This window comes from Tiliqua scincoides, chromosome 2 (assembly GCF_035046505.1).
Source record: "Tiliqua scincoides isolate rTilSci1 chromosome 2, rTilSci1.hap2, whole genome shotgun sequence".
Taxonomy (NCBI): domain Eukaryota; kingdom Metazoa; phylum Chordata; class Lepidosauria; order Squamata; family Scincidae; genus Tiliqua; species Tiliqua scincoides.
Window position 1 is genome coordinate 207,957,841 of NC_089822.1, and position 27,672 is coordinate 207,985,512.

The 27,672-nt window shown below is 43.7% G+C and overlaps 1 protein-coding gene across 1 annotated transcript; it reads left to right on the top strand.

The window, feature by feature from the left end:
• Positions 1-19,377: 19,377 nt before the first annotated feature.
• Positions 19,378-27,137, top strand: LOC136638927 (kelch-like protein 6). The gene is made up of 4 exons (XM_066612956.1): positions 19,378-19,462; positions 20,181-20,259; positions 23,572-23,799; positions 25,697-27,137. Exons 1-4 carry the CDS (start codon positions 19,378-19,380, stop codon positions 27,135-27,137), a joined length of 1,833 nt encoding a protein of 610 aa, XP_066469053.1.
• Positions 27,138-27,672: the final 535 nt, after the last annotated feature.

Sequence of the window (27,672 nt, forward strand, 5' to 3'; positions counted from 1 at the left end):
CACTGACAAGATGCTAAAATTGTCAGGGCACACCATCAGTTTTTTGACCATTGACAAGGTGCACCGTGCTGTTGGGGGGGGGGGATCATCACATCCCCCAATGGCCTTACTAATAAATGACCCCCCACTGAATTCCCACGGCACACCTGTGGATCATTCATGGCACAGCAGTTGAAAACAGTTGATTTAGGAAGAAGACCTGGGAAGAGCCAGGACCTGTGACAGAGGGGTTATACCCAGACCCAGGTTCAAAAAGGGGGTTAGGAGCCAAAGGAGGGGGCTCAGAAATTTCCTGGGCTATCTTCCATTTTCTAATCAAACCCCAACACTAGTCGCTGCCTGTGTAGGGTGCTGGGGGGGGGGGAGCTACCACAGTGGTTGTGCGGCAGTGGCTGCTGCAGCGAGACATATGCACCGGGCCAAGGAATGGATACGTGACACTCCTCAACAGTGTCAAATCTGGGAAGAAACTGGTCTGCTACAGCAGCTCTTTGGCTTGTGCATCTGCTTACTATGAAAGAGTGTATAGGAGCTTACAGAAGCAGCTGCAGGGCTACAACTGCTGCAGAAATATGTTTTGGTGCACTGTGGATACCTTCCTTTCTAGTGTGTGCCAATGGCGTGTGCGCTGCACCCTGTGGTGGGGCGGTAGTCACAGAGGCCTCCTTAAAGTTTGGGAACATTTGTTCCCTTAGCTTGAGACAGCATTGCAGCTGCACTGGTGCTGGAAAGTTGGATAGGATTGGGCCCTAAGAGCCCGCAATCTACTCAGAAGTAAATCCCATTATAATCTATGAGGCTTACTCCCAAGAAAATGTGGATAGGATTGCAATCTTAGGAGCGTTTTTTGTTTTCCATATTACTATATCTAGTTGCCATTGCTGCATGGGCAGGTAGACCTGGGTTCCACACTGGGAAGTCTGGTAGACCAGATGTCACCACCCTCAATATTGTTTCTTCTGACCCCAATTGTTCCTGCCCCATCACTACCCTCCCCTTGCTCTGTTTCATTCCCTCCCTCCCCTCCCCTCCCATCCCCCTTTGGAAAGGCCCAAAAGAAACTTTGTATCCCCTGATAAAATTTCTGTCAGAGGCCCTGGGAAGAGCAATATGGAGCTAATGAGAAGAAGATGAACAAAAGATATGAAACAGGAAAAGCCTCAGAGGAGCTAATTGTCTAAAATATCCATAAGCAGATGCCCAGACAAAAATGATTTGAAATGTTTTTGCTTGAAGTTAATAAACTTGCAGTCCAGATAAATGTTTCTACAGTTCTGCAGAATGGTCTCCTATCATTAATTCAGGGTATGCAAAAAGATGGTCATGTCTGATTTGGGGGATAGTGTTAAGTAGTGAACCTTCTGCACCTCATCCCAACTGCCAGAAGCTAGTAGATGACTCTGACTGACACTGAACACTTGTGCTGCAATATAACAAGCATTAAACATTTAAGGAGGGACAATGACCCAGTTAACAATGCAATCCTATGTATGTTTCATCAGTAAGCACCACTGAGTTCAGTGGGACTTCTCCCAGGTAAGTATGTACAGGATTGCAGCCTAAGGGTCCAATCCTACTTAGCTCCCAACATGGCTCCCACTGAATCCTATGGGGGTGTTTTGGCCTTGGGAGGCCTCCTCAGGGGAAGGGATATCACTGGCACAAGTCCACTTTGACCTGTGAAGGTGGATCAGGCCTAGAACCCCACTCCATCACCTCCCTATTCTGCCCACTCTCTGACCCCACTTCTGCCCTCCCCTGCCATCCTACCTGTGTCGGTGGGCCTTCTCCAGTCCACTGGTGCATATGAGGAGGCTCCCCAACAGTACTCTGGAAGCACATGATGTCACATGCTGCTGGAATGGTTTTTGCAACTGCTGTAAGGCAGTTTATGCTGGAGGAAAACATGTTCCAATAGTGAGGCAGCCCAATAGGATTGGGCTGTAAATAATCCATTAAACCCTTGGTAATAATGAATAGTCCTGTGGGTGGTGTTCTTATGCATTATTTACCATTCAATTTGCCAGCTTTGAAGATTTTGTATTAAAATGCCTTTATGCTACATGTTTAAAGCTATTACTGTATTCTATAGATGCAGCAGTGGCTGCAAGGAATTGTACATGAAAATCAGCATTGGTTGACACAAGTGACAAAATCAGGGTTGCCATTGCCAATCTCTTTATAGATAACACATTAAATTTTCAAATAAATAAAAAGCCTTCTATCTCGATTCCCCCCAAGTCACAAAGTGCTATGGCAATTCTATGCACTTACCTGGAAATAAGTTCCACTGAACATAGTAGCTTATTTATAAGTAAACATGCAGAAGATTGCATTGCAACTGATGTGCCATGAGTTTTCAGAAGTAACACAGCAAAAAGTGGATCAAGAAAGTGTATGCTCGTATATACAAATAACTTGAGATAGAAGTGAGGCAAAACAAGGTAGTAAAGATAAGAGCTAAAGACAACAGGACTGAAAAGAAGAGTTACATACATGACAGCTACACACTGAAGTAATGAGACTCAAATATGTTTCACTGTGTGTAGAACTGCTTTCAAAATAGACATTTTTATTTGGCTTCTGAATCTGTATGGCCAAGCTTTCTGCTTTAATCCATGCAAATGACTAAAAAATACTAATCAGAGATATTATTTTAATTGAGGCATCACAGGTTTTGGTATTACTTAACTTCTAAAACATTGCCTATAGCAATAAAAAAAAAAGGTAACTGTTCATATTATAGTTCTGGTTAAGCAACTGCAGTTTCTATAGGTTTCATATTGAGGAGAGCAGGGGGCAGTAGCTTTGCCACAAGAGGGCAGTGGTGAACCAATTAACCTCAGGCAATGGCAAATCTCTGTTGGGATGAAGTGTATGTTATACACTCTGAATCCGAGTGAAGTGCTTGTCTTAATGACATTGACAAGGAAGAAAATGCCAAGATGCATGACAGTAAAAGGGACACTGCCCCTGAGATCTGGAGGCCAGAAACCTTTGCTCGTGTGGCAGTAAAGCATCCTTCTAAGATCACATAGGAAATTGCCCTATACCATTGGGCCATTGGGACATCTAGGTCAGTACTGAGCATGATTGGCAGAGGCTCTGTAGGATTTCTCCAGCACTCTACCTGAAGGTACGAGGGATTGAACTTGGGGACCTTCATCAAGCAAAGCACACAGTGCTCTCTCAATGAACTACACCTCTCCCCACTACGTCTGTGTTCATTGCTTTGATTAATTTCCAACTAACAAACCAGATTTCATGTTTGAACCTCTGCTAGCCAACATGTCTACCTGAATACTTTGGATGAATCCTTCAAGCATTTATTTCTGCCTAGCAAGAATGGAAAAAGCACCTTTATATGCTTTTATTACCTGTACTTTGTCAATCCCAAACAAGGTTGGCGCAAGAACACAGCCCTGCTTCACTCCGCTTCGGATGTCAAAAGGGTCTGATGTGGAGCCATCGAAGACAACAGTGCCCTTCATGTCCTTGTGGAAAGATCTGATGATGCTGAGGAGCCTGGGTGGACATCCGATCTTGGGGAGAATCTTGAAGAGGCCGTCTCTGCTGAACAGGTCGAAAGCCTTTGTGAGATCTATGAAGGCTATAAAGAGTGGCTGTCGTTGTTCCCTGCATTTCTCCTGCAGTTGTCTAAGGGAGAATACCATATCAGTGGTGGACCTGTTGGCTCGGAATCCACACTGCGATTCTGGATAGACGCTCTCTGCAAGTACCTGGAGCCTCTTTAGTGCAACTCGGGCAAACAGCTTTCCTACAACGCTAAGGAGAGAGAATTGTTTGGGATTTTCTTCGCTGTCCTGCTGAAGCAGGCCTTTGGAACTGCAACAGAAGGCATCTATCTCCGGACCAGATCAGACGGAAAGCTCTTCAACCTCTCCAGACTGAGAGCAAAATCCAAAGTCCAGCTGAAATGTCTGCATGACTTCCTCTTTGCCGACGATGCAGCTGTCACTACCCACTCTGCCAAAGATCTCCAGCAGCTCATGGATCATTTTAGCAAGGCCTGCCAAGATTTTGGACTGACAATCAGCCTGAAGAAAACACAGGTCATGGTTCAGGATGTGGACTCACCTCCCTGCATCACAATCTCTGAGCATGAACTGGAGGTTGTCCATGACTTTGTGTACCTTGGCTCAACGATCTCCGACACTCTTTCTCTCGATACCGAGCTAAACAAACGCATCGGTAAAGCAGCTACCACGTTTTCCAGACTCACAAAGAGAGTCTGGTCCAACAAGAAGCTGACGGAACATACCAAGATCCAGGTCTACAGAGCTTGCGTCCTGAGTACACTTCTGTACTGCAGTGAGTCATGGACTCTTCCCTCACAACAGGAGAGGAAACTGAGCGCTTTCCACATGCGCTGCCTCCGACGCATCCTCAGCATCACCTGGCAGGACAAAGTTCCAAACAACACAGTCCTGGAACGTGCTGGAATCCCTAGCATGTATTCACTGCTGAAACAGAGACGCCTGCGTTGGCTCGGTCATGTTGTGAGAATGGATGATGGCCGGATCCCAAAGGATCTCCTCTATGGAGAACTCGTGCAAGGAAAGCGCCCTACAGGTAGACCACAGCTGCGATACAAGGACATCTGCAAGAGGGATATGAAGGCCTTAGGGATGGACCTCAACAAGTGGGAAACCCTGGCCTCTGAGCGGCCCGCTTGGAGGCAGGCTGTGCAGCATGGCCTTTCCCAGTTTGAAGAGACACTTTGCCAAACAGTCTGAGGCTAAGAGGCAAAGAAGGAAGGCCCATAGCCAGGGAAACAGACCAGGGACAGACTGCACTTGCTCCCAGTGTGGAAGGGATTGTCACTCCCGGATTGGCCTTTTCAGCCACACTAGACGCTGTGCCAGAACCACCTTTCAGAGCGCGATACCATAGTCTTTCGAGACTGAAGGTTGCCAATACAATAAAAAAAATACTTTGTCAATATCCAGTACAGTTTTGGATATACAGTATTCCCTTCCTGAAAGATAGTAAAGGATGGTTAGATGAGCCTCAGGTGAGCATATTCCCTGTGGAAAATCCAGGTGATTTATCTGAGACTCTTCAAAGCCTGAATTCACAGCAAGCCTCCTCTGTCTATGTGGTTCATCTCATCTAATTTTTCCTGTGTGTTTCAAGGCTTGAGACAAAATGCTTCAGTGAGTCAGAAGATTAAAGCACAGAAGTTTAAACTAGTAGAGCCTTCAAGAAGCTACTGGGCCATAACAGAACCGACAGTTTCTGAAAGACAGGTAAAGTAAGCATCTGTGCCTACAATTTTGTCCTTTTGCTTGCTGGCCTTTACAAAGAGTTGAAATGTTATGGCCCACAAGAGAGGATGTAGATTCTCTACATCAACCAACAGGCTATTGATTCATCATTTATCTCCAAAAACGCCCCAGTTCTCCCATTTATTATGACTACTTACTGCATGTAGCTTTGTCAAGCTATTTCAAACCTGCTGCTGTTGGTAGCCTTCAGTCTCGAAAGACTATGGTATCGCGCTCTGAATGGTGGTTCTGGAACAGCATCTAGTGTAGCTGAAAAGGCCGATTCGGGAGTGACAATCCCTTCCACACTGGGAGCAAGTGCAGTCTGTCCCTGGTCTGTCTCCCTGGCTATGGGCCTTCCTTCTTTGCCTCTTTGCCTCAGACTGTTGGCAAAGTGTCTCTTTAAACTGGGAAAGGCTATGCTGCACAGCCTGCCTCCAAGCGGGCCGCTCAGAGGCCAGGGTTTCCCACTTGTTGAGGTCCACTCCTAGCTGAATTCTCATTCTGCACTGCAACCCATCTATAGACTACAGTACTAAAGGATAAAGAGATTGAAGGATGGAGGCCCGCTTAAGTTGAGCCATTACCATGCTATATGAAAAAAATGGAAGACAAAAGAGATATTAGTTTGCCTTACACTTCTTTCATATCTTTAACTTAAAGTACACTAGCATTCATTATAGGTTACTTTTTAAAAAAATTATCTTGGAGGTCTGTTAACATTGGGTATAGAAGGAGTAAACTACACTGAATGTGAATACTGACATTTTATATTTATCATGTTATTTTCTCAGCAGAAGTACTGTATTATGTGTTAGCCTGGACTACTAGCAAGCCTTCCATTTCTACTGGTACACACCTACATATCCACCCACAAGATATAGTGCTAATCTGCTGTAAATATTACATATTACAGAAAAAAAGCCTTATAATACATCTCACAAATCACTTAATCATGTTTCAAAATATGGTATTACAAAAATAGCCTAGTATTGGGGGTGTGGGAGAAGAGAAGGCTGTTTATGGAACAATTCAGTGTTGTCTGCTCTGATAAAAACATATGACCATCATATTTATCTAATCAAAAATGTTACAGCAGGCTAAGTTAACCAGTATGGCAGCCCATGGCAGTAGGAAATTGAAAACGATTACGTGGTGCTTGCCATTCTCCGATGAGTTGCTTCCTCTAAATCTTCCATTTTCCAGGCCCTTGTGTCACCTTTTTCCTTAGATTGTAAACCTTAGGTTGTAAGCCTGCTGGCTGGCAGGGACTGTCTCTTTTAATCTCAGTGAGGTCTGCTTTTAAATTTAATAAAGTGCTTAATAAAGTGCATGGAGCGTATAGATTTATGTGCTGGTGCTGGTGATGCCATGTAAACACTCTCCCTATTGAGCCATAACCTTAATCAATCTTGGTCAATCTGAACCTCGTGGCTGCAATGCCAGTGTCTGTTTGGGGGTATAATAAAGTGTCCACTGTTGCTCCATCCATTGAACTGAAATAGCCACCCCGGGCATTGCAGACTAATGGCCCGATCCTGACTAAGTGGCACACCAGCAGAACACACCGTAAAGTGTTTTGCGACCATGTGAAGGACAGGCGTGCCAGTGGGAAGGCCAGAAACTTCCTGCTGGTGCCAGCAACTTCATGAACACCTACTGGAGAATGTAACTCTGGTGCAGGGGAGGGGAGGGAGGGTGGAATGGGGTGGGAGCAGCTATGGGTCAAGAAGTGATGGAAATTGGTGGCACTGGCACGTGTCACATCCTATCGCCCTTCTTGGGCCTGATCCCCTGACATGGATCAGACTTGCACTAGCGATATCCTTGATGCAGGTACATGTTGACCCAATGCAGGGGTGTCCAAAGTTTTTGGCAGGAGGGCCACATCATCTCTCTGACACTGTGTCGGGGGTCAGGGAAAGAAAGAATTAATTTACATTTAAAATTTGAATAAATTTACATAAGTTTACATAAATGAATATATTAAAGATGAACTTATATGAATGAATGAAGGTCTTGCAATAGCTCAAGGCCTATAAAAGGCCTTGCACAAAGCAAGGTTGGCCTTTCCTTTGCTGCCACTACTGCATCACAGACATGAAACAGCAAGCAGTGGAGGAAGACCTCATTCCACAGCTCATGCAAAGAGGTCAAACAGTTGCCTTCACGCTGAGAGCAGTTGTGTTGGGCCAGTGTGGGCTGCAACAAATCTCTGGAGGGCCAGAGGCTCATTGGAGACTGGGGGCTCCCTGAGGGTCGCATTGAGAGGCCTCGAGGGCCGCATGTGGCCCCAGGGCCAGGGTTTGGGCACCCCTGACCCAATGCAACAGCTGGTGCTTACCCAGGACAAGGAGACAAATGTCTCCTTACTCCAAGGAGACCTCCAGCAGCTGAAATTCCTCTTCAGGATGCACTGGAAACCATTCCAGGGCTGCTGCATTGTTATGAGGAAATTATTTCTTTAAGAAATTTATACCCTGCCTTTCCACCCCGCTTAAGGGCCCTCAAGGCAGCTTACAATAATATTTAAATACGCTAAAAACAGTGCTAAAAACATTATAACAATTAAAACCACACTACACCAATTTAGTTAGGATTGGGCTGTAACTTCCTGAATTCCAGCAGTGGGTAAGACATTCCGAGTCTGTGTTGGTAGAATTCTTCCTACTCCTGGTTCGATACTTAGAACCAAACTGGAAATTCCAAATATTTTTCTGCAAAAGTAGGTATAATGAGCTGCAGGACAACCTTGTACCAACACAGCCTTGGTTCATGCAACAGAGCACCCCACCTGCATCAGCTCACTATGGTTCTCATTTTGGGGGCATATCAGCAGTTTAGGGCACATGGTGAACTGCCCTAATTACTATGGTGAATTGTATTTGGTGAAAGAGCTGCATCATTAGGTAAAGTCTGTGACTTAACAATCAGGAAATGATTAACCAGGAGGGAAGTTGTTTTGCCCAATATTGGAATTTGCCCTCCAAAATGAAGCTAAAAAGTGGGATTTTGTTGTGGGTGTTTTTCTGGCTTGACTAAGATCTGCATCTGTCCTATCAAAATCATATAATATGTGGTAGAAAAATACACACACTGAAGGAACATTTGCCCCAATTGTTCTATTTAGCATACTAGCCACCCTGAATGTGCTTGTTCACACCACTTGCTTTCTCTCCCACTATGAGGAGCTACACTCCCATATAATGTAAAACAAGCATTTTGCATTTGACAGATGGGTTTGCTGTTAAAACTGCACACTTCCCATTCCCTAACAGCCATGGCTAAATGCAGCTATAATAAAGGATACTAGAGCATCAGAACAGCTACCACAGACCCTACTAGGGTGGAAGAGCGATCGATAGATGTTCACACAGCTATTGGGTGGCACTGAATGGGATGACTTCCAGCCTAGTGAAGAAGACACCCACTTCACATGATGACTTACAAACTCTGAAGTTTGTGCATAACAATTGAGACAACAATGATCGGGCCCTGGCAGATCTGAAACTCAGTTCTCTGAGGATAAATCAGACATCCATTTCCTGTATTGCCAGCATTTAAGTGACAACAGCAGAACTGCACCTAACTCACCCCAGTCATCCATTGACTGAGATCCACTGACTTTGCCGCAGAAGCGTCTGATTCAGCTTAGGAACAACAAACCAATGAAGGATGAGTATTACTTGTTCATTTCCTGTCCCCTGACTGCCTTGTTTGAACAAGGTGAAGTGTAATGCCTTGAAGATCAAAGCCTATTTCCTCCTCTTCTCTAACCTGCCATTTCACAGACCCTTGTAGGTGTACTTCCTGCCTACCTGAACCACCTTCTGTGTGCCTCTTGTCTGTCTTGCTGCTGGATTATCTGGCTCTGAGCACTTGCTTTCTTCCCTGATCCTGTTTTGCCCAACCTTTCTTTTATAAGACCGTGTTCTCAGGCAGCTATTCTTAGACCTCTTTCTGTAAGCCAAAGAAACTGGTTCTCTTTGTGAGGGATCAGCACTCTGAAGATGATCCACAGCATTTTGCCCAGATGCCATCAAAGGCTTGTCACCCTATTCTGAGATTTTACTGGGCATAATTAGTGTCATTCAGTCAAACTCAATCTCACACTTTAGACATGCAGTTTCCATGCTTCCAGAAGTGAATCCACCAAGGGATATATGAGGAAAGTCCTGATGCACCTGACAAACATTGGCAGAACAGAAGCACACAGCCAGTCACTCCTGTATTGGAAATGTGGAAGATTCCCCCTGAGGAGAAAGTGTATGGCAGTGGTTCTCAAACCTTTAGCACTGGGACCCACTTTTTAGAATGAGAATCTGTCAGGACCCACCGGATGTGATATCATGACTGGAAGTGACATCATCAAGCAGGGAAATTTTTTACCAATCCTAGGCTGCAATCCTATCCACACTTAACCAGGAGTAAGTCCCATTTACGATCATTGTTAAAAGCATATACACAGTAGCCTGCTAAAGTACAAATCTGTAACATTTCCCCAAATGGAGTCACATCCCACAGTAACATCAAGTCTAATATATTAAAAATAAAATATTGAAATGAATATGGACCCACCTGAAATTGGCTCATGACCCACCTAGTGATTCCCGACCCACAGTTTTGACACATCTGGGAAGTATAGAGTTAACACCAGAACTTTGACTTGCAATGGGTGTATGCCATAGCTTAACCTAGCAGAGATAATGAGGACCCTGGGAATAAAGGTGAAAGAATCACTGCCAAACAGATGTGGGAGTTGAAGGAAAGAGATAGGACAGTGAGTGAGCAAAGTGTTTGGTTTGGTGGGAGCAGTGTTTGGTTGGTTGGTTGCCACAACTCAGAAACAGAGACTAAGGGTCCAATCCTATCCAAATTTCCAGCACTGGTGCAGCTGCAATGCAGCCCCAAGGTAAGGGAACAAATGGAGGAGGCCTCCGTGACTTCCTCCCCATCACAGGATGCAGTGCACACCCCCACTGGCACAGCTGCCCCAGTACTGGAAAATTAGATAGGATTGGGCCCTAATTCAGGAAGCTAATTAGCCACACTGGGCATACAGTTTTTTTAGTTTGAAAGGGGAATTTGACAAGACATTCCCAATGATTGCTTTGTAGAGCCATTTGTGACCAAAATGGCTCTTTTAAAGACATTTCAGTCCTTCAGAAAAACAACCTTAGTCTATTCTGGTGCACCAGTATTGGATTAGCCTCAGCCCAGGCTCAGTTTGTTATATGGTGGGTCCATGCAAATAAAGGAAGGCATAGCAATAACAGCTCAATACACTTATTCAATCTTCAGAACCTGGCAATGAATCTGACACAAGGTGAACACCGCTGGCTTTTATACCCACTCTGCCCAGACTCCCCATGATTGGTGCAGCTTAAACCTTAACTAGAGGGCCAATCAGATAGTAGAATTTCCATCCATCACCCAATTGGCCAGCCATAAGTCTGGGCCAATCAGTTATGCAGGATTTTGATCCTGCATAACTTGCATATGTAACACAGCTTGTAATACTTTTTCATTTAGAGCATTGTTTCTTAACTAGTGGTACTTGAGGTAGTATCCAGTGATACTTGTGTGACCCTCAAACCCCTTCCACCTGGCAATGAGACCAGCAACACAATGCAACAAGCAGTGGTAGGAGGCAGAGCTCCACCACATACGTTTCTCATAATCAAAAAAGCCCTCCTATCTGCCCAGAGCCTCTTACTGCTGTTTGTCACATTGCATCTGGCCTCCCAATCTGGAAGTAAAAGATGATGACATCATTGCCAGCTACTTCAGGTGGTACTTCCAATAGGTGAATAATGTGAAGTAGTATAGCAGGGGACAAATGTTGAGAAATGCTGCTTTAGAGCTCTAAACAGTCTACCTAAGGATTATATAGGCTACCTGTTATGTATGCAAGTTATGCAGGATTGCAATCCTACCATCCGATTGGCCCTCTAGTTAATGTTTCAACTGCACCAATCATGGGAATTCTGGGTGAAGCTAAAGGGTATAAAAGCCAGGGGTATTTGCCTTGTGTCAGATTCATTCAGATTCTTTGCTAGGTTCTGTTCTGAAGACGGAATAAATGTATTTAGCTGTTATCTCTATGCCTTCCTTTATTTGCATGGACCCACTATATAACACTACCTGAAGGACCACCCACTTCCATATGATCCTCCCAAAGGCTGAGATCACAATTGGGCACCTTTCACTAGCTGCCCCTCTTCCACCCCATGAAGTTAGGTGAGGGGTGACTGGAGAGTGGTTCTTTTTTGTGGTTTTACATCCATTATGGAACTCTCTCTCGAGGGAGATCCAATTGGCATTTTCACTGATATATTTTAGGTGTCAGGCAAAGTCTGTTCTGTTTGCTCAAGCGTTTGGTGGGTAATTTAGTTAATTTGCTGTGGGCTTTCTCTCACTTCCTCTCTGTGTGTTTCTAATATGACTTTAACTGTTGCCTTAAGGGCTTTTATGTGGCTTTTTATATGGTATGGTTGTGTGAAATTGAACCTGTTTTGTTTTAATTGGTTGTTTTATTGTTGTGAACTTCCTTGGATCCTATTCTTAGAAAAGTGACCCATATGTCCCTTAAATAAATAAATACAATGCACTCAAGTGGGAAGATAGCTAGCGTATGATGGCTAGAGGAAACTCTCACTGCTCACTGTGCAGTATAATCCTATCCTGTGCTCCTGTTCTTCCCCTCCTAATATAAGGCTGAGACTTCAGTCGCCACTTCAATACCTGCCAGGTCCTCTTAAAGAGCTGACATTTCCAATCCTGACATTTTCCACGGCTCCATCTGGGAATTAATGGCCGGATATTAACAGCAATGGGGCTGTTTATCATAATTAGTCTCACGAAGCTATTGAGCATTCAACTCTCCCTCTTTTTTTTTTTCTTCCTTCCCTTATCAGCTCTGAGGAAAACTGCGGAATGGAGCAGAAGAGATGGCTGATTTATTTATCGATTGATTTATTTTGGTCTGTCAGGTTTTCATCTTTAGAGTTTGCCAAACCGAACCACTCTTCATGGCAGTGACGCCTAGGTTGACCTGACTTGGGCACATGCATGGAATTACGGGAGCCATTTGGTATTTTGAAAAGACATTTATTATTCTGACATTTTCTGTAATTCAGACCTCTTCCAATGTAAACTAAATAGACAGCTGTGACAGGGATATACCAAGCACTGCAGTTTTACCTGTAGGTATGCAGAAAGAAAACCTAGATCAAATACAGCAGATCTTCTCATTTCCTTAAACTGTGATTCAAGAATTACTAGACCAACATTCCCCCCTCCCCCCAAAATGTTGTTTGCACTAAGAGTGTATCCTCTGGACAGGATACACTAAGCATAACAGAGTGGCATTCATCATAAGGCTGATGCATAAATTCACACATTGATCAAAAGTAGAAATGCCATGTATGAGAAGGAGCAAAGGCATCCAAAGACACATTAGATATGTGTTAAACAGGTGTATGCACATATATCTGTACACATTACGTGCCATTCCCATTGTCTGTTTGCCTTAAGAAAAGCTTGGTGGAATCATGGGAATTGATCATATCAGACACGAACATATACCCACATGCATCTAATTTACATTTTACACTGTACAGCACATGCAATGGTGGGCAAGTTCATATCTCACTGCATACATGCTATTTTTGCATTTGGCAAAGATGTGAACCAACTGTACCATGTTCTAAAAAATACAGACTAAATTTTGTAGCCAAAATTGTGAAAAAAAGTTGGTATGTACGAATAATACCATCATGTTATATATAACTGGAAAGGTAATTTAATGTGGAATGCAATGAAACAAACCCCATTTGAATATCTGTATTCTATCAAAAGTTACAGCCAATTAACCAGAAAATGAAAACACAACTGCCTTATGGAACAAAAAGTGGATTTTTAAAACTCAAAACTGACCCATGAGACTGATTGTTCTGAGAGCCAATGAAATGTTATGATATAGCATGCAACCGCTAAGATGTTAATATGAGTCAGCTCTCATTTCCATGTACGAGATGTCATTTCCATTTCTCATGTCATTTCCATTTCTCATTTCCATGGAACATGTTCCATGTTCCTTGTATCATAACACAGCTACTCCTGCTAACTGGTAAAGAGGCACTTTTTCAAGTGGTGCTCCTCTTATATTTAGCAGGGGGAGAATAACCATCCCTCTTGACCACAACACAGTGTCTCTAACCAATAAGGTGCACACTTTTTATTTATTTACTTAATTAAATTTGATTTTGTCATGGAGGGGGGCTACAAAATCTTCTTTGATCCCAGGTAGCATATATATGTTTTAGCTGTGCCACTGGCTGGGGAGAGGTTGCAGATCAAGTGTATGGTGCTGGGGGAGGAGGCAGGTTTCCCCCAATTTGCACTTTTTAAAAAGCCCAAGTGTGACCTCACATATGGTTGCGACATCACTTCCGGGGCATCATTTTGAGCTTTGAACCGGGCTACATGTTTATTAGCTATGCCACTGGTACAAAACGTACTAGATATTTTGGCCCTGTCAAAAGTGTGCTTAAGACAGCAAAAAAGATTTGAGTTCCTCACCTGTGCCATTTCTCACAATTGTTTAGCTTTCTCTCTTTCCTTGCTTTTTCAGGTCTTACCCTCTTGCAGCATTTTGCCATTGTTTTCCTGATTTAACTTCCAGCCATTCTACCCCTGATTTTCTAGCCCAGTAGAAGAGATTATCAAAAGCTTGCCATCCAGATGTTTGATAGGTAAACATAAAAGATTTTGTGTTTACATATTACCCATTAACATTCTTCTGCTGATGTGAAGGTAGTAATTATAGAGCCAGATGGGAACTTGCACAGAATCTTTGACACCAAGCCCACACGCTGCTGGGTGGCATTTTTTAACGAGAGGCCAACTACCAGCAGGAAGATCAGCAAAGCTGACTGCAATTAAAAACTGAATTTCTAAATCTACCTCATGGCTTATTCCAGGTGAAAACTAATGGCTTTTGGCTGCAGCATTTGGCAAAATGATTGCAATACATGGGATGTACTCCAGACGAATGTGCTTGAACCTGAGATTCCCCTTGTTACAACATGACGGTAGTTGTATGATAATTATATGCCATCATCTGCAAGGATAATGGACAAGACAACGTGCCCGTTCCTGAAATCCTAATTCATGGGATAGTGTTCTATGCAGGGACTGTAGTGTTTGAAATCCATTTACTGCATGGATGGCAGCAACTGTGTGGAGGGTCTCCATGCCAATACTGCCCATTCCTGGAGGCTGATGGTGATAGTATGGAAATTTCCATGCAACTAGTAAATATTACAGCCTTTGCATGGGACACAGGGATGTGCAAGCATTTTTTTTGAACAGTCTCCACATGGAGGGGGTATACCATTGGACCAAAGCAACAGCAGAATGCTGACAGGGATATTTTTCCAAGACCCATAGGCAAAGCTTGTGCTTTGCATGTGTAAGGTCCCATGCTCAGTCCCTGTCATCTACATTTAAAAAGATCCCAGGTCATTTAATGGGGACCAATTCCTACCTGCAATTGCTGCCAATGGTATTGGTATTACAGATCAGGCCTCCGTATCTGCAGATCCTGTATCTGCGGATCTGGCTCAATGCGGATCCCCCGGACCCACATTGTGCCAGGCTCGGGCCCCACCTGGACCCTCCGAAGGGGACCCTCCTGAGGGCTTTCTGAAGCCCGGAGAGGCAGCGCATGTCCGCCCACTGCCTCTGCGGGCTTCAGAATGGCCCATAGAGGTGAAAAACACTAAAATTGAATATTGGGAGAGTTAGGACAGACAAAATAAAATATTTCATTAACCAGTGTGTAATTAGTCTGTGGAACTCCTTACCACAGGATGTGGTGGTGGCATCTGGAGGGCTTCTCAGGGCCTCAGGAAACCCCAGAGGGCTTCTCAGGGCCGCAGAATGCCTTAAAAGGCATAAAAAAGTCACTTCCAGTTTCCCTCAGGAAAAGTGGCGTCTTTTCGCCTCTATGGGCCATTCTGAAGCCCGCAGAAGCAGTGAGTGGATGTGCACTACCTCTCCAGGCTTCCGAAAGTCCTCTGTAAAGCACAGCTATGGTCCCTTTCAGAGAGCATAAGGGGTCGAAAATCACAGGTTCGCCTATCTGCGATTTTTGGTATCCTCAGGGGACCTAAGAACAAATCCCACACGAGTATCGAGGCCCTACCTGTACTGTCCTACTATTACTAGATTACTACTGGGTGAATCAATAATTTGACACAACATAGATCAGCAAGATATGGGATTTAAATTAATTCTGCAAAGAAGCGAATGACTGATCCAATGGAGTTCAAGGCTTCACAAATGTCAAGTGGAAGCACAGTAACAGGAGAAATAAACACTTATGACATTCATAAATGAATATGTGAATTAAAATAAATAATGACACAGAGAGCACACATACTCACGTATAATTCACAAATAATTTTGGCACAAAAACAGAAAATACAGTTTTTGAAAAAAAGGACAGCTATAGATAGAGAGCACATTTGGGAAATGAGGATAGAAACTAATGAATATTGGCTACTCCTGGTTTAATGCAATATACAATCTAAGCCTTTACATATCTACTTATAACTAAGTCCCCAGAAGTTCTATGGGACTTACTCCCAGATAAGTGTGTCTAGATTGTAGTCTTGGAAGGTTGGAAACCAGGTCCAGCTGTGAGTTTTGTTGGTTCTTTTTTAGTAAAAGAACCCGCATGTGCTGAAGCCCAAAGAACATATGCAACAAGGAACTTGGCTTGGGACAGTCCAAGAGCACACACTGTATCCAGGCAAAGAGAGAAGCGCCACAGATGGCACTAGAGCAGTGGTTCTCAAACTTTTTAGCACCAGGACCCACTTTTTAGAATGATAATCTGTCAGGACCCACTGGAAATGATGTCATTAACCTAGAGGTTATGTCATGGCTGGAAGTGATATCATTAAGCAGGAAAATTTTTAACACTCCCCATATGACAAAATCAAATCAGTTAAGTAATGGTGCAATCCTGAGGCGTCCATGAGCTGGTGTAAGTCCCTTGCGCCAGCCCAGGAGGGTCACAAACATGCCGTAAGTCACTTTGCACCTCCTCGGGAGGAAATTGGGCTGGCGCACAGAGGTGTGCCAGCCTACAGAGACTGTCACAAGACTCTGTGCCAGCTTCCTTGGTGAGTCTTGCATCGGTCTGGGCCAATGCAAGTCTCTGGGGTGCGTGGGGGGGAAGGTGGGGAAGGTGGGAGGAGGCAGGAGGGAGGCATTCCTGGGTGGGTGGGGAGCGAGAAGTGGGGCTGGGATCCAACACTTATGCTGGATCCCAACTCTCGTTCCTGGGGAAAGCTCTCCTTGGACTTGTGCCACCTCTCTCTCCTTAACTACAAAAGCAGGAATGACTTTGAACCAGGGCTCTCCAGGGTCGGAAACCTGTCTCTCAGTATCATGGCTTCCCACTGGAACATATAAACAATGATTGAAAAGGTACAGCATACCTATCTATCTTCAGTGAACATCCGTAGTCTGCTCCTCACCAACATGGGCACACATATCTTGGAGAAGTACTTTCAGGTCAGAACACATGCACTTGTGTCTGATAGTCTTTCATCTAACCTAGAAGCTTGTGCCATTTTAAAATGCATGTAGGGAGTTTCAGCATCTTAACAAGAACACATGAACTGCATATCACACAAGACCCATGTTTCCAGTGCCCATTCTTCGGTGGTAAGGGATAATGTAATACAGCAATATTGTCAAATAGATTTTAGGGGGCTCCTGTTTGGCCAACACACAGTGCGATTGGGAGGGCAGGTGTGAAAATTAGTCTAGTTCTTGTGTCAAAGGGAAGATGGAGCTAATAAACTCTGCTTGTGGATAGACATTCTGCAATTGATTTCTATGGTGTGATTTAAACTATCAGAATATTATATTTGTCATTCTCCTGAGACCAGTTCTTTCCAAAGAAATCTCACTGAAAGAACTTGAAAAAACAACAGCAAAAAATGTGAAAGGGATTGTTTGAGCCAGTGAAATATGGGAGCCTATGTCTCCTGTAAGGAGTTTTTGCCGTTCCCTTGCTGTATAGAGTAGCAAAACTGCAAGGAGATGCCAAGTCCAGATGCTCTATGATTACGTCATGCATCATCACCCACCTTCTGAGCTTCGTGAGAATGAAGGAAAACATGTGTAGTGTTTACTTTTTCTAATGGCTCTTTTAGACACACGTTTAGAACAGCCATGAATGTTTGCAGCTTGCCATTCCTGTGGTGTACTGCAGCCACACACTACACTGAGCTGACCCATTGCAGATGTTAGGGGCTTGCTTATTTGTTTATTTATTTATTTACTTACTTATTAGATTTTGCACACCATCTTCTCTATGCTCAAGATGTACAACCCAAGAATAAAACAACAGATAAAAACATGACTAAAACCGTGAAAAACAATTAAAAATGATACTAGAGCTGATTAAAAATATAAAACATAAATCAGCAGCAACCTATAATTATAACACAGATGCAGCAACAGAGTATAAAAATGATTCCTAGGAGGTTCCTCATCCCTCCTCAAATGTGAAATGGAAATGTGAAGACCAGAATAACCTAGAGTTGATAGTAGGATTGGTGGACATTTCAGGGGTTCAAGGTTGGGCTCTTTATTATAGATTCCCAAAATATTTGTTCAATTCAGGACCCAGTTCTTAAACTCGTCCCCTTACTTGAAAGCCACCCATCCACAATCTTGATTTGTCTCATTGTCTCCAACATCCATTGTTAGCAGCCCAGGCAACCCTCACCCAAGGCTCCCACAAGCCAGTAGAGGAAGACTGAACCAGTATACGAATACTATGTCCTTGAACACCAGAGCTGCATAAAATACAGGTTGACCCTTCTATTGTGGAGTCGAAGCTCCACAATATCTATTATATTTACATTTTTTTTCTTTACTTGTAAAGATAAAACTCCCAAAAGGGACTACATAGGAAAGGGCAGATTGTGACCCCACCTCTTTATGGTTATGCCACCAATCCAGCCAAGAGCCTTTAAAGTATGCCGTTTTCAGTCCCACAATATGCAAATAAGAAATGGAAGTTGTAGCATGGTAATAGCTCATTGGCTGCTGCTAGTCTGTTTCAAATATTAGAGTCATAATGGGGGTGGGAAAGTCCAGCTACCTGTATTTATTTAGAGTTGTTCTTATGCTCTGCTTTTCAGACTTTTTCCACAATGGCCTAAACACCTTGGCTTCCCCAACCACCAGCAAAACAAAAGCTCTTTTCTCACATGAAACCATTTCATACTATGTTCTGAAAGCCATATTCTGCAGCATTGGAAGAGCATTGGAAAATACCTCTTGTATTTCCTCCAGTGATTATAGAGATTGCTTCTGCACTAAGATTTGTTCCAGGCCCCATAATAACTCAGTGCACTTACCAGGAATAAATTCAAATCTCTGGTACAGGCACTATTTTGAAGCCAGGGTGCACAGTAGACAGATGGACTTGAGATCCTTTTGAGCATCAGTGGGAGCTAAGGAGGGAAAGGGCAGGATTTGTGAATCTCTACACCTTTGAAGGATTCCAGTTACCTCTGTCTTAGTACCACTCTTGATCCATAAAACCAGGGATCCTGGCTTCTCAAGGGATAGCAAAGAAAGAGTACCTGTAAATGAATGCAGGACCCAGAGAACATCATTTCTAAGGACTTGTGACAAGAGAAAAAACACAGTCAAGAGCACATTAAAGGATTAGGTCAAGCTTCAAGGTTATTATCAAAATGGCTTATTATTGGTCATGTTGTTCAGAACTTCAAGATCAGACTTAAATCAAAAAGCCCCAGGGTCCCAATGTATTTTATAACAGTAGGCCCCAGGATAACAGAATATCTGCAACGATTATTTGGCTCGACGCTTGTGTGTCTTGAAGCCTGACATCAGTGTTCAAGCTCACAACACAGCTGTTACTATCTTATTGCCAATTGAAGGCTCTCTCTTCTTCCCTAGAAATGAATGGCTGATGAGTCTCAAAGAAGGAATCCTTTGTTGTGGTGATTCTTGAACTTTTAGATGGATTATGGATACCAAAAAAGACCAGAATGGTGGTGTAGAGGATAACACAAGTAAAAAGCCTAATTGTTTAGGACACCACATGACTCAGGGTAAGTTTATTGCAGAAACATGGAAACAATGGCTGACTTTCACTTCACTATGCAGCATCTATTTTGTCCAGTATTTTTTTCAGTGGCAGAGACTGGCATCCAATAGCTCATAGGAGGTGCAAGGTCCACATATCTGCTCAAACAGGCTTCATCATAATTCAGATATCCACAGTTTGGCTTTACCTCTGAAGCAAGAGGTTTCCAATATTATTTTCTATAACAATCACACTTCTTAACTATTTCCATCAAAATGTCTATTGCCCCATGAAACTCACTCATTACTGATATCTGACAAGAGCAACATCTTAAGGTCATCTTATGATCATTGTTCTGGCACACAGTGAGAAACACTATGTGTTCTAGTGAGGATGTTTGGAAGTGGTCTAGGGTTGCGTTGCTGAGCACTGGGGAACACTCAGGAACAGTCTGGATTTATGCCCTGAGTGTAGATGAATCTCTTCAGTTGGGTATTATGATGGTTCTACTCTTTTAGCCCTCACCAAAGAAGACACAACAATTGTAAGTCAAGGAGTTTGTAGTAGGACAATTACATTTCCAGAACCTAACCTACCTGGTAGGATGGATCTAGCCTTAATACACTCTCAGGAGCAGTGGTGGTAATAGGAGGTTGAACATCACTCCTACACAACCAGTTGCCCTTCTTGTTTCTGGTCAGGATTTAACATAAAGACTTGGCTTTGTCTCCCCACTCATACAGGATTAAGACAGCTTTATGAGAACCAGCAACTTTGTGATGCCACTCTGGTGGCTGAAGGAAGGCAGTTTCCCTGTCACAGGTAAGTTTTTGGCCTCTCCTGGTCTGCTAACCTGGAAGTGAATGTTGGCCTGATGAACTAGAAGTCATGGTGTTAAAAGTCAACAAGCAGGGACTTTATCTAGGGAGGTGATGTTGCCTAACCAAGTAGATAGAGCACGTGCCAGCATGTAGGGACTCCAGCTCTGTGGTCAGCACAACCTATGACACAGAATGTAATAAGCTTCATCACAATGGATTGTCACATTGGTTTCTTCTGACAAGTCAGTGACACAAGTTCTTGTCTTAGTCATATGCCTGCAAAACTTACATTTATCACTCTTGTTTGACACAAGCTCAATAGTTTTTGAATGATTAGCACACATCCTACTACTGGTAGTAGTAGGAGGTCGATGAAATTATAGGCTGTGATTAAGGTTGATCATAGTTTATAAAGTTATGCACTGGAGAAAGTGGATAGAGGTGTGTTTTTTTCCCCACCCCTCATAAAACTGGAACGTGCAGTCATAAAATGAAACTGATTGACAATAGATTCAGGACAGACAAAAGGAAGTATGTTTTCATAGAAAACAGATCCTCGTAAATGGCTATAGGGCAATTTGTGCAGAGTACTACCAGCGGCTGTTCCAGAACTGCCACTGCAAACAGTGGCAGAAGCCTGCTGCTGGCTATTGGTAGGAGCACAGGTAAGCTGATGGTAGGTGGGTGGTGATAGTAGGAACAGGATGGGGAGGGAGAGGAACGGGAGAGTGCCTGGGCAGGGAGGGGTAGGATGGATGCAGAATGTGGGAGGAAAGGGGTGGATCCTACTGGCACCAGTGTGCACCAGGATCCTATCCCCCTTCCCTCACTCTCCTCTGACTTGTGCCAGCAAAATGGTGGCACAGATCCAAGAAGACCCATTGGGGCAGTGGACTTGCACACCTGCATCTGCGGGGGAGTTTTAGTTAGGATTGGGGTGTTAATTTATGGACTTTGCTGCCACAAGATAGGAGTTATGGCCTGTAATCTAGATGGCTTTAAAAGGAGATTAGACACATTCATGGAGGATAGCCCTCAAGATTCAGAGGCAGTATACCACTGAATATCATTTACAGAGGAACAACTGTCTAATGGTGCTCCCTAATGGTGGACTTTCTGGAAACATCTAGCTAGCTACTGTGGAAAACAGGATGTAGGGATCTTCTTACATTTTTACAATTTTTGTATTTGTCCTGCTCACAACCTTGTAAAGCAAGTTACATTATTATTTCCATTTTACACAAGAGGAACTGAGGCTAACAGATAATGACTTGCCTGAGACTGCACGCCAAGTCCATGGTAGCGACGAGGCTTGAACTCAAATCTAAGTCAACTTCCTTATTCACTAGATCAAACTTGCTCTCCCCCTTATTGTATAGATATAGATAATGTCAAGAATGCGTCAGTCTCACACTGAATTCCCAGTGTTTGGACAGAATAAATAACATCTGAAACTATTCTAGTAAAATAACCTTGATTTATTGACTAACATCACAGAATAGCACACTGAAAGATGCAGAGCCCACTGAGGGTGGGGTTGAGCATTTATTGAGACTGGGATGACATTTATAGCACATTCATCTGTAAACAAGCAGAATGGTATGTATACCAGAGATCATAATATACACTAGCCTAGCCTAAACTAACCTGATTTACAATGGCCATCAAATAGCCAGACATTGGCCCATTTATTGGTCATGATAAGTTTGCTGCCTTTTTTAAAGGTAGGGAATTCCTTTAGGAGCTGGCCAGAGGCACAAAATCAACCTAAGAATGGAAGTATTGTCTTGCTGGAGTAGATTATCAACAACCCCAATCCACCAACAACTCAGCCCCCAAACTCTATGACATCAGATCGCTACCTGACATTTTCCAGCATGATATCAACATAATGTAGCTATGATTTTGTGCACTCCCAGTAGCAAAAGAGAAAGCAAAATGAGACTGGGAGAAATGAGAGATAATGCAGTAACACCAACAGGTAATTTCTCAGTATTCATGGCAACCCTGCCCTTTCCTACCAATCACAGCATTGTGAGCTGCCTATGCTCTCCATATTATCCGTACAGAAAAGGCACCAGCTAAAACAAACCAATGACAGAACAACCCCATGACATTGTCACCATACACAACATGACCCACACACATCACACAACCCAACAGCCACAAAGACACTGTAACATCTTTCCAAGTGCACAATCTCAGAGTATAGCTGGCAGGAACCCTGCAACGGACGTACTCTAGAGTGCATGAGATACAAGGGTTTGAGTTCTCTTGTAGCACAAATGCACACAGCTTGCAAATAACTGTACATTCCACTGAACTTTTGTACCAGTGTTCTGCTGGTGCAATCACTGTGCTTTGCCAGATGGATTCCCAACACTGACACATTTTTGGCCTCTACTGGTGCAAGTGCATTTGGAAATAATTCCCATTTCGTCCAGCTGGTATAATTTAAGGTTAGGATTGTACCATTACTCTGCATTCTGTTTCCAACAAAATATTTGTTTCCAATAGTGGCCTGCTGGATACACAATAGCAGCAGAGGATCAAATGCTGCTGAGCCACATCAGGAAATTTTTTACAAGCAGTTTTTACTACAGATGATGAGTAAAATGTTCCCATGATACAGAAATGCTTTTGAAAAGGATCAGGAACGCTATCAATCTGTGTAGCTGTCTTTTGTTTGTTTGGTGTCTGCCAGATGTTTCTAGGTACTCACAAGCAGGGCATGGAGGTGATTGTCTTCCCCTGTTATTTTTCTTCAGCATCTTCAGGTGCCCTTTGAAGCTTTTCCCTACATAGAGTTTACTCACGTATCTTCTGTCTCCTGCAACTATTAAAAGCTCAGAGGCTCTGTCCGTGCAAAAGGTGACATATCTAGCTGTTCACCTGCACAAACATGACCAATTCAGTCTGCAGAAAATTGTAGTGCAGACGAGGTGAAGTCCCAGTCAGACTACTCATCCATTTCATAGCCTTGGCTTCTTTTGTCCACGCTCCTGGAATTGCTTCCCTTCAAAAAGAGCCACTACAGGAATGAAATGTGAAATGAAAAGGGCGAGGTAACCTAACGCAGCAGCTGTAGTATATGGGAGATGACAACCCCCCCCCCAAGCTTCTCCCAAACAAAGCTGGAGAATTGAGATAGCTGAGCCTTAAGTGTCCTTAAGAGTTTTTCCTTCCTAAATGGTAGCCATTGCTATTCAGAGGCGGTCACACTCGAGGCTATGAAGAACGTCAGGATGTAAGGATTCTTATACTTAAAATTGGTGACATCTTGATTTGATTGCTTTGCTGTCTCTCTTTGTAGGGCATTGTTGGCCTCATTCAGTGCTTACTTCCGTGCCATGTTCACCAGACCCTTCAGAGAATCCTGGGAAAGGCAAGTTGTGTTTGAAGAGATGGCCTCCTCCATCCTTCAGAGCATTTTAGTTTATCTCTACACTGGGGAGCTGCTGCTTACACCAGAGACTGCTCAAGACCTCTTCACGGCTGCTAGCAGACTTGTGATTCTCCCGCTGCAGGAGATCATTGGCAGGTAATCCAGGACTAGCAGTGATGAACACTGTTTGGGGGGCTGGAACTGTTTGAGTAGGTGGATGAGAACCTTGTGAGACATGAATGTGTGAGCTCCTTATTTCTTCAGAAAAAAAAAACAGTGGTCCCATAAAGCAACATTTAGTATTTAATAAAGGTGCTTCCACTCTAGCTAGCCTCTTTCACTGGAATTGCTATATTTCATCACTCACTTTCAAGGAAGCATCCAAGTTGATACTATGTATTTCCAAATCATGGACTTCCAGTGTTTTTTTGTGTTCCCTTCCTGTGTTTTTTTTTTTTCTCCTTCAGATGGAGTTTTCTTGGTAATAAAATGCCATTGCAGCCCCGGCCTATGCAGGCAAAGTACTGTTAAAACTTCTGCAGGCACCTGTGTCTTTAAATTAAGCATTTTCTCTGTTCATATTCAGCTTGTTTTTTGTTTCTTTTCATCCCAGCTGGTGAATAACTGCCCCTTGAAAATCACCTCTGAATCACCCCGTGTTAGTTTCTTTTTGCTGTTAAGGAGTGTCTTTAATGACTGATTTCTTTCCCCCCCCCCCCAATTTTCTTTTTTGATAGAAAAAGAAAATGTTAAAGAGATGAAATCAGTAATTAAAGGAGTCCTCTGCTGCAGGAGCAAAAACCAACAAGGGGCAATTCAGAGAGGTAATTCATGGGGCAATTAGTGGCTAATCTCTTAGTTGGGATCAATAGGAATCAATTAAACAGACTGAACCTACAAGCAATAAGCTTTTATTTGAAATTGCCAGGAACGCTTGCTGAAGGAAACTTGTTGTGATAGACCATAAGGATCCTGGCAATGGGGAAACATATTGCTGGTTAATCTAACACTATATTCAAGGCTATGTTGAACCTCCATTTTAATTTGACTTGTAGCCCTTGCTGAAAAGTGGAACTTCAGCAGTGCTAGAGGAAGCTAGGGGTGCTAGAGCAGTGCTTCCTCTAGTGTGGAAGCAACCCAAACCTGACATTGACAACAAAAGTTCAGGATAACGAGTTCTGCAAAATATTTACTATGGAAGATTTGACTTTTGTTCAAACCAAGCCCCAATATTCAGGAAATGTAGCTGCTTGTGTTAATTTTCCTCACAGGTTTAAAGTGAGGTTGAGTTTTCACTCCTATTTGTAATGTGTTTTACACCTTGATCTTTTTCTATTTGGTCAAAGGGTTCACAAATCAAGTTTCACTAGGGCCTCAGGGCACATTAGATGTGTATTTTATGCATTTCTGCACCATTATCAAGTGTTGTTACCGGGTATGCTTTAGGACACACATAACATGAATGCAAGGGGGAAAACTATTATGTGTACAGGGATCAAGCGCAGTGGCCTAGGGCACAACTCTGTGGAATAGCTTATAAGAAAGGGGGAGGTAAGGGTAAAAGTGCAACAATAACAAAGAGCTTTTATTGTGAAGATAATAACAGCAGTAGGGAGGAGGGAATCAAGAGTGAAAAACAATCAATATACTCAGGTGTCGCTCTCACAGTTGGGCCTTAAACATGTAATTTCTAGGTAGAGGGGAGAAAGAAGAAGAAATTCTTACATGGGAAATGGCACAGGCAAGGAGGTGAGAAAGGAGGAAGGGCTGTAGGGAAATCGGGAGGGTTAACTGGGGAGAAGGAAAGAGATTCTGAAGTTCAGGACATGGCAAAAGACCATGGCAGCACTGCAGTTTTCTATACCCTGATGCAAGGCCACAGAGGAGTGACCAGTTTTTAATCTCTGGTGCAGGCATAAACAGGTAGAAGTGCCAGTAAACAGGCCAATTCAGTCACTGCTGATCACGGAGACCAAGTCTCCTTCACACTCTGGAGGGAAATATTCCTCAGCAGGTCCCTATTGATTCTTGTTTCATTTCTCATTCTTCACAGATTCCTGGCTGACAGCATTTCTATGGACAGCTCCTTGGGACTTTATGCACTGGCATACGCCCACAACCACCAAGCTTTGCTCCGTGTGGCCACAGACCACATCACCCAAAACTTTGAGCCTCTTTCTGAACATGAGTCCTTCCCAGATCTGGATCTCAGTACAGTGATCAGCATTATCTCCTCGGAGAAACTTCTAGTGTCTTCTGAGCTGACTGTCTACCATGCTGTGCAGCGCTGGGTGAGGTCTCAACCAGCTCAGCACCTGTCCTTGATCAAGAAGCTGATGGGACAGGTCCGTCTCCCCCTTCTGACTTCGGAGGAAGTCAGTGTAGTCCAGGAGGATATCACTGAACATTATGGGCATGCTCATCTGCAGTGGGAGCAACTGGATGGGACAGGGAGACTACAGAAGAGTGGGGGTCTCAGGCAGGGCATGTATGATGACTGGATTGTGAGTTTGGGCCTTTTTGTAAGCAATATGCAAGGAGGAGTAGTTGAACGTTTGAAAACTCACTTTCTGGGGTTCAATCTACAAACAGAAAGTTGGGAGGAGATACCACCCTTGATGTATCTGGATTCCTCTGGCTTCTTGTCAGTGGGGCATAAGCTCTACGTTTCTGGAGGGCAAAGACTTAATGGCTCTGTCTTGAGCAATCTGCATGAGTATGATGCCCTAATTGGCAGGTGGGTACAACTGCCTTCCATGTCTGTACCCCGGCGAGAACATGGCTTTCTAGCCTGTAAGCAGAAGCTATATGCTTTGGGGGGACGGAGTGGGCGAAGTGTGCTTGATTCTGCAGAAACATTTGACCTGATACGAAAGGCCTGGTCTCCCATTGCCAGCCTGCCGTTTGCAGTGAGTCATTTTGCCTCTGCCACTCTGAAGAGCAAGCTTTACCTAATTGGAGGGTTCTCTCACACAAGGGCAAGCGGCCTGGCTCACAGGGGCATTCTGATTTATGATACCAGCTCAAATGTGTGGAATCAGGTGCCCCTGGCTTTCCAGTGCTACAAATCAACAGCCGTTACCATGGACAATGGGATCTGTGTCATCGGTGGACTTGTTGAGGAGAGCAGCCGGCGAGAGACACCCGGTACTGTCATCAGAGCTCTGATTTCCGGCACCCACAAGTGTTTTTTTCTCAGCAAGGATGGCACAGTGAGCCACGATGTTGCCATCCCAGAACTTCCCATACTCGTCTTACCACCTTGTGCAGTGCAGTGGCAGAGAAGAATCCATGTGTTGGTAGGGAATACAATTTACCAGTGGAAACCTGGGGAGTCAAGCTGGACTCGCAGTCGCAAAAGTGCTCCCAACACGAGGGTGACATTCCTCACAGTAGTTAATGGTGTGACACTGAGGGTGCCGAAGAAAAAGCTGCAGCCCCTTTTACGAGAAGCCTCAGCAGCTCTGACAGCAGTTTGGGTGGCAGATCATTAACCACCTTACTGACACTTTCCAAGCCCAGACACTCCCTCAGTCTTGGTGTTACTTTCTACCCTGGGTATAGGAATCCACCAGACCAAGCTGCTCCCTGTAATGTCATCAGTGCTGATTTCTTTAGCATCAATACCTCGCACTGGTTTCTCTTTACTGCACTTGAGACAGGGACACTACAGTTCAGACACAAGACCAGGCTGCTGAATAAACTTCATTCCTGCCTCCAACTTGCTTTAATTATCATAGAGTTGTTCTGAGTACCATGTGCAATGAGAAAAACACGAGATATGAACCGAAAACCTTCCTCCAAGTATGGCGGGTTTGCCACCCCTCACTTAGAGTAAAAGTCCCCTAACTTCACATTAGAGTTCAAGAACAGGCCCACTTTTGGGCTGTATTGGGAGAGGGCAATAAAGCAGCAATGAGAGGCTCAGACTGATGTTTATATGGGATAAAAATTGGTAGCTGTTACTAATAGATGTTAGTACCTATGGCTACCACTCCTTACTCCATTTTGCTAAGCATAACAGGTGTG

Coding starts and splice junctions, on each gene's coding strand:
- LOC136638927 (XM_066612956.1), top strand. CDS start 19,378: ATGGATACCAAAAAAGACCAGAATGGTGGTGTAGAGGATAACACAAGT. Junction 19,463..20,180: donor AGGACACCACATGACTCAGG/GTAAGTTTATTG, acceptor CCACTCATACAG/GATTAAGACAGCTTTATGAG. Junction 23,800..25,696: donor CTGCAGGAGATCATTGGCAG/GTAATCCAGGAC, acceptor CATTCTTCACAG/ATTCCTGGCTGACAGCATTT.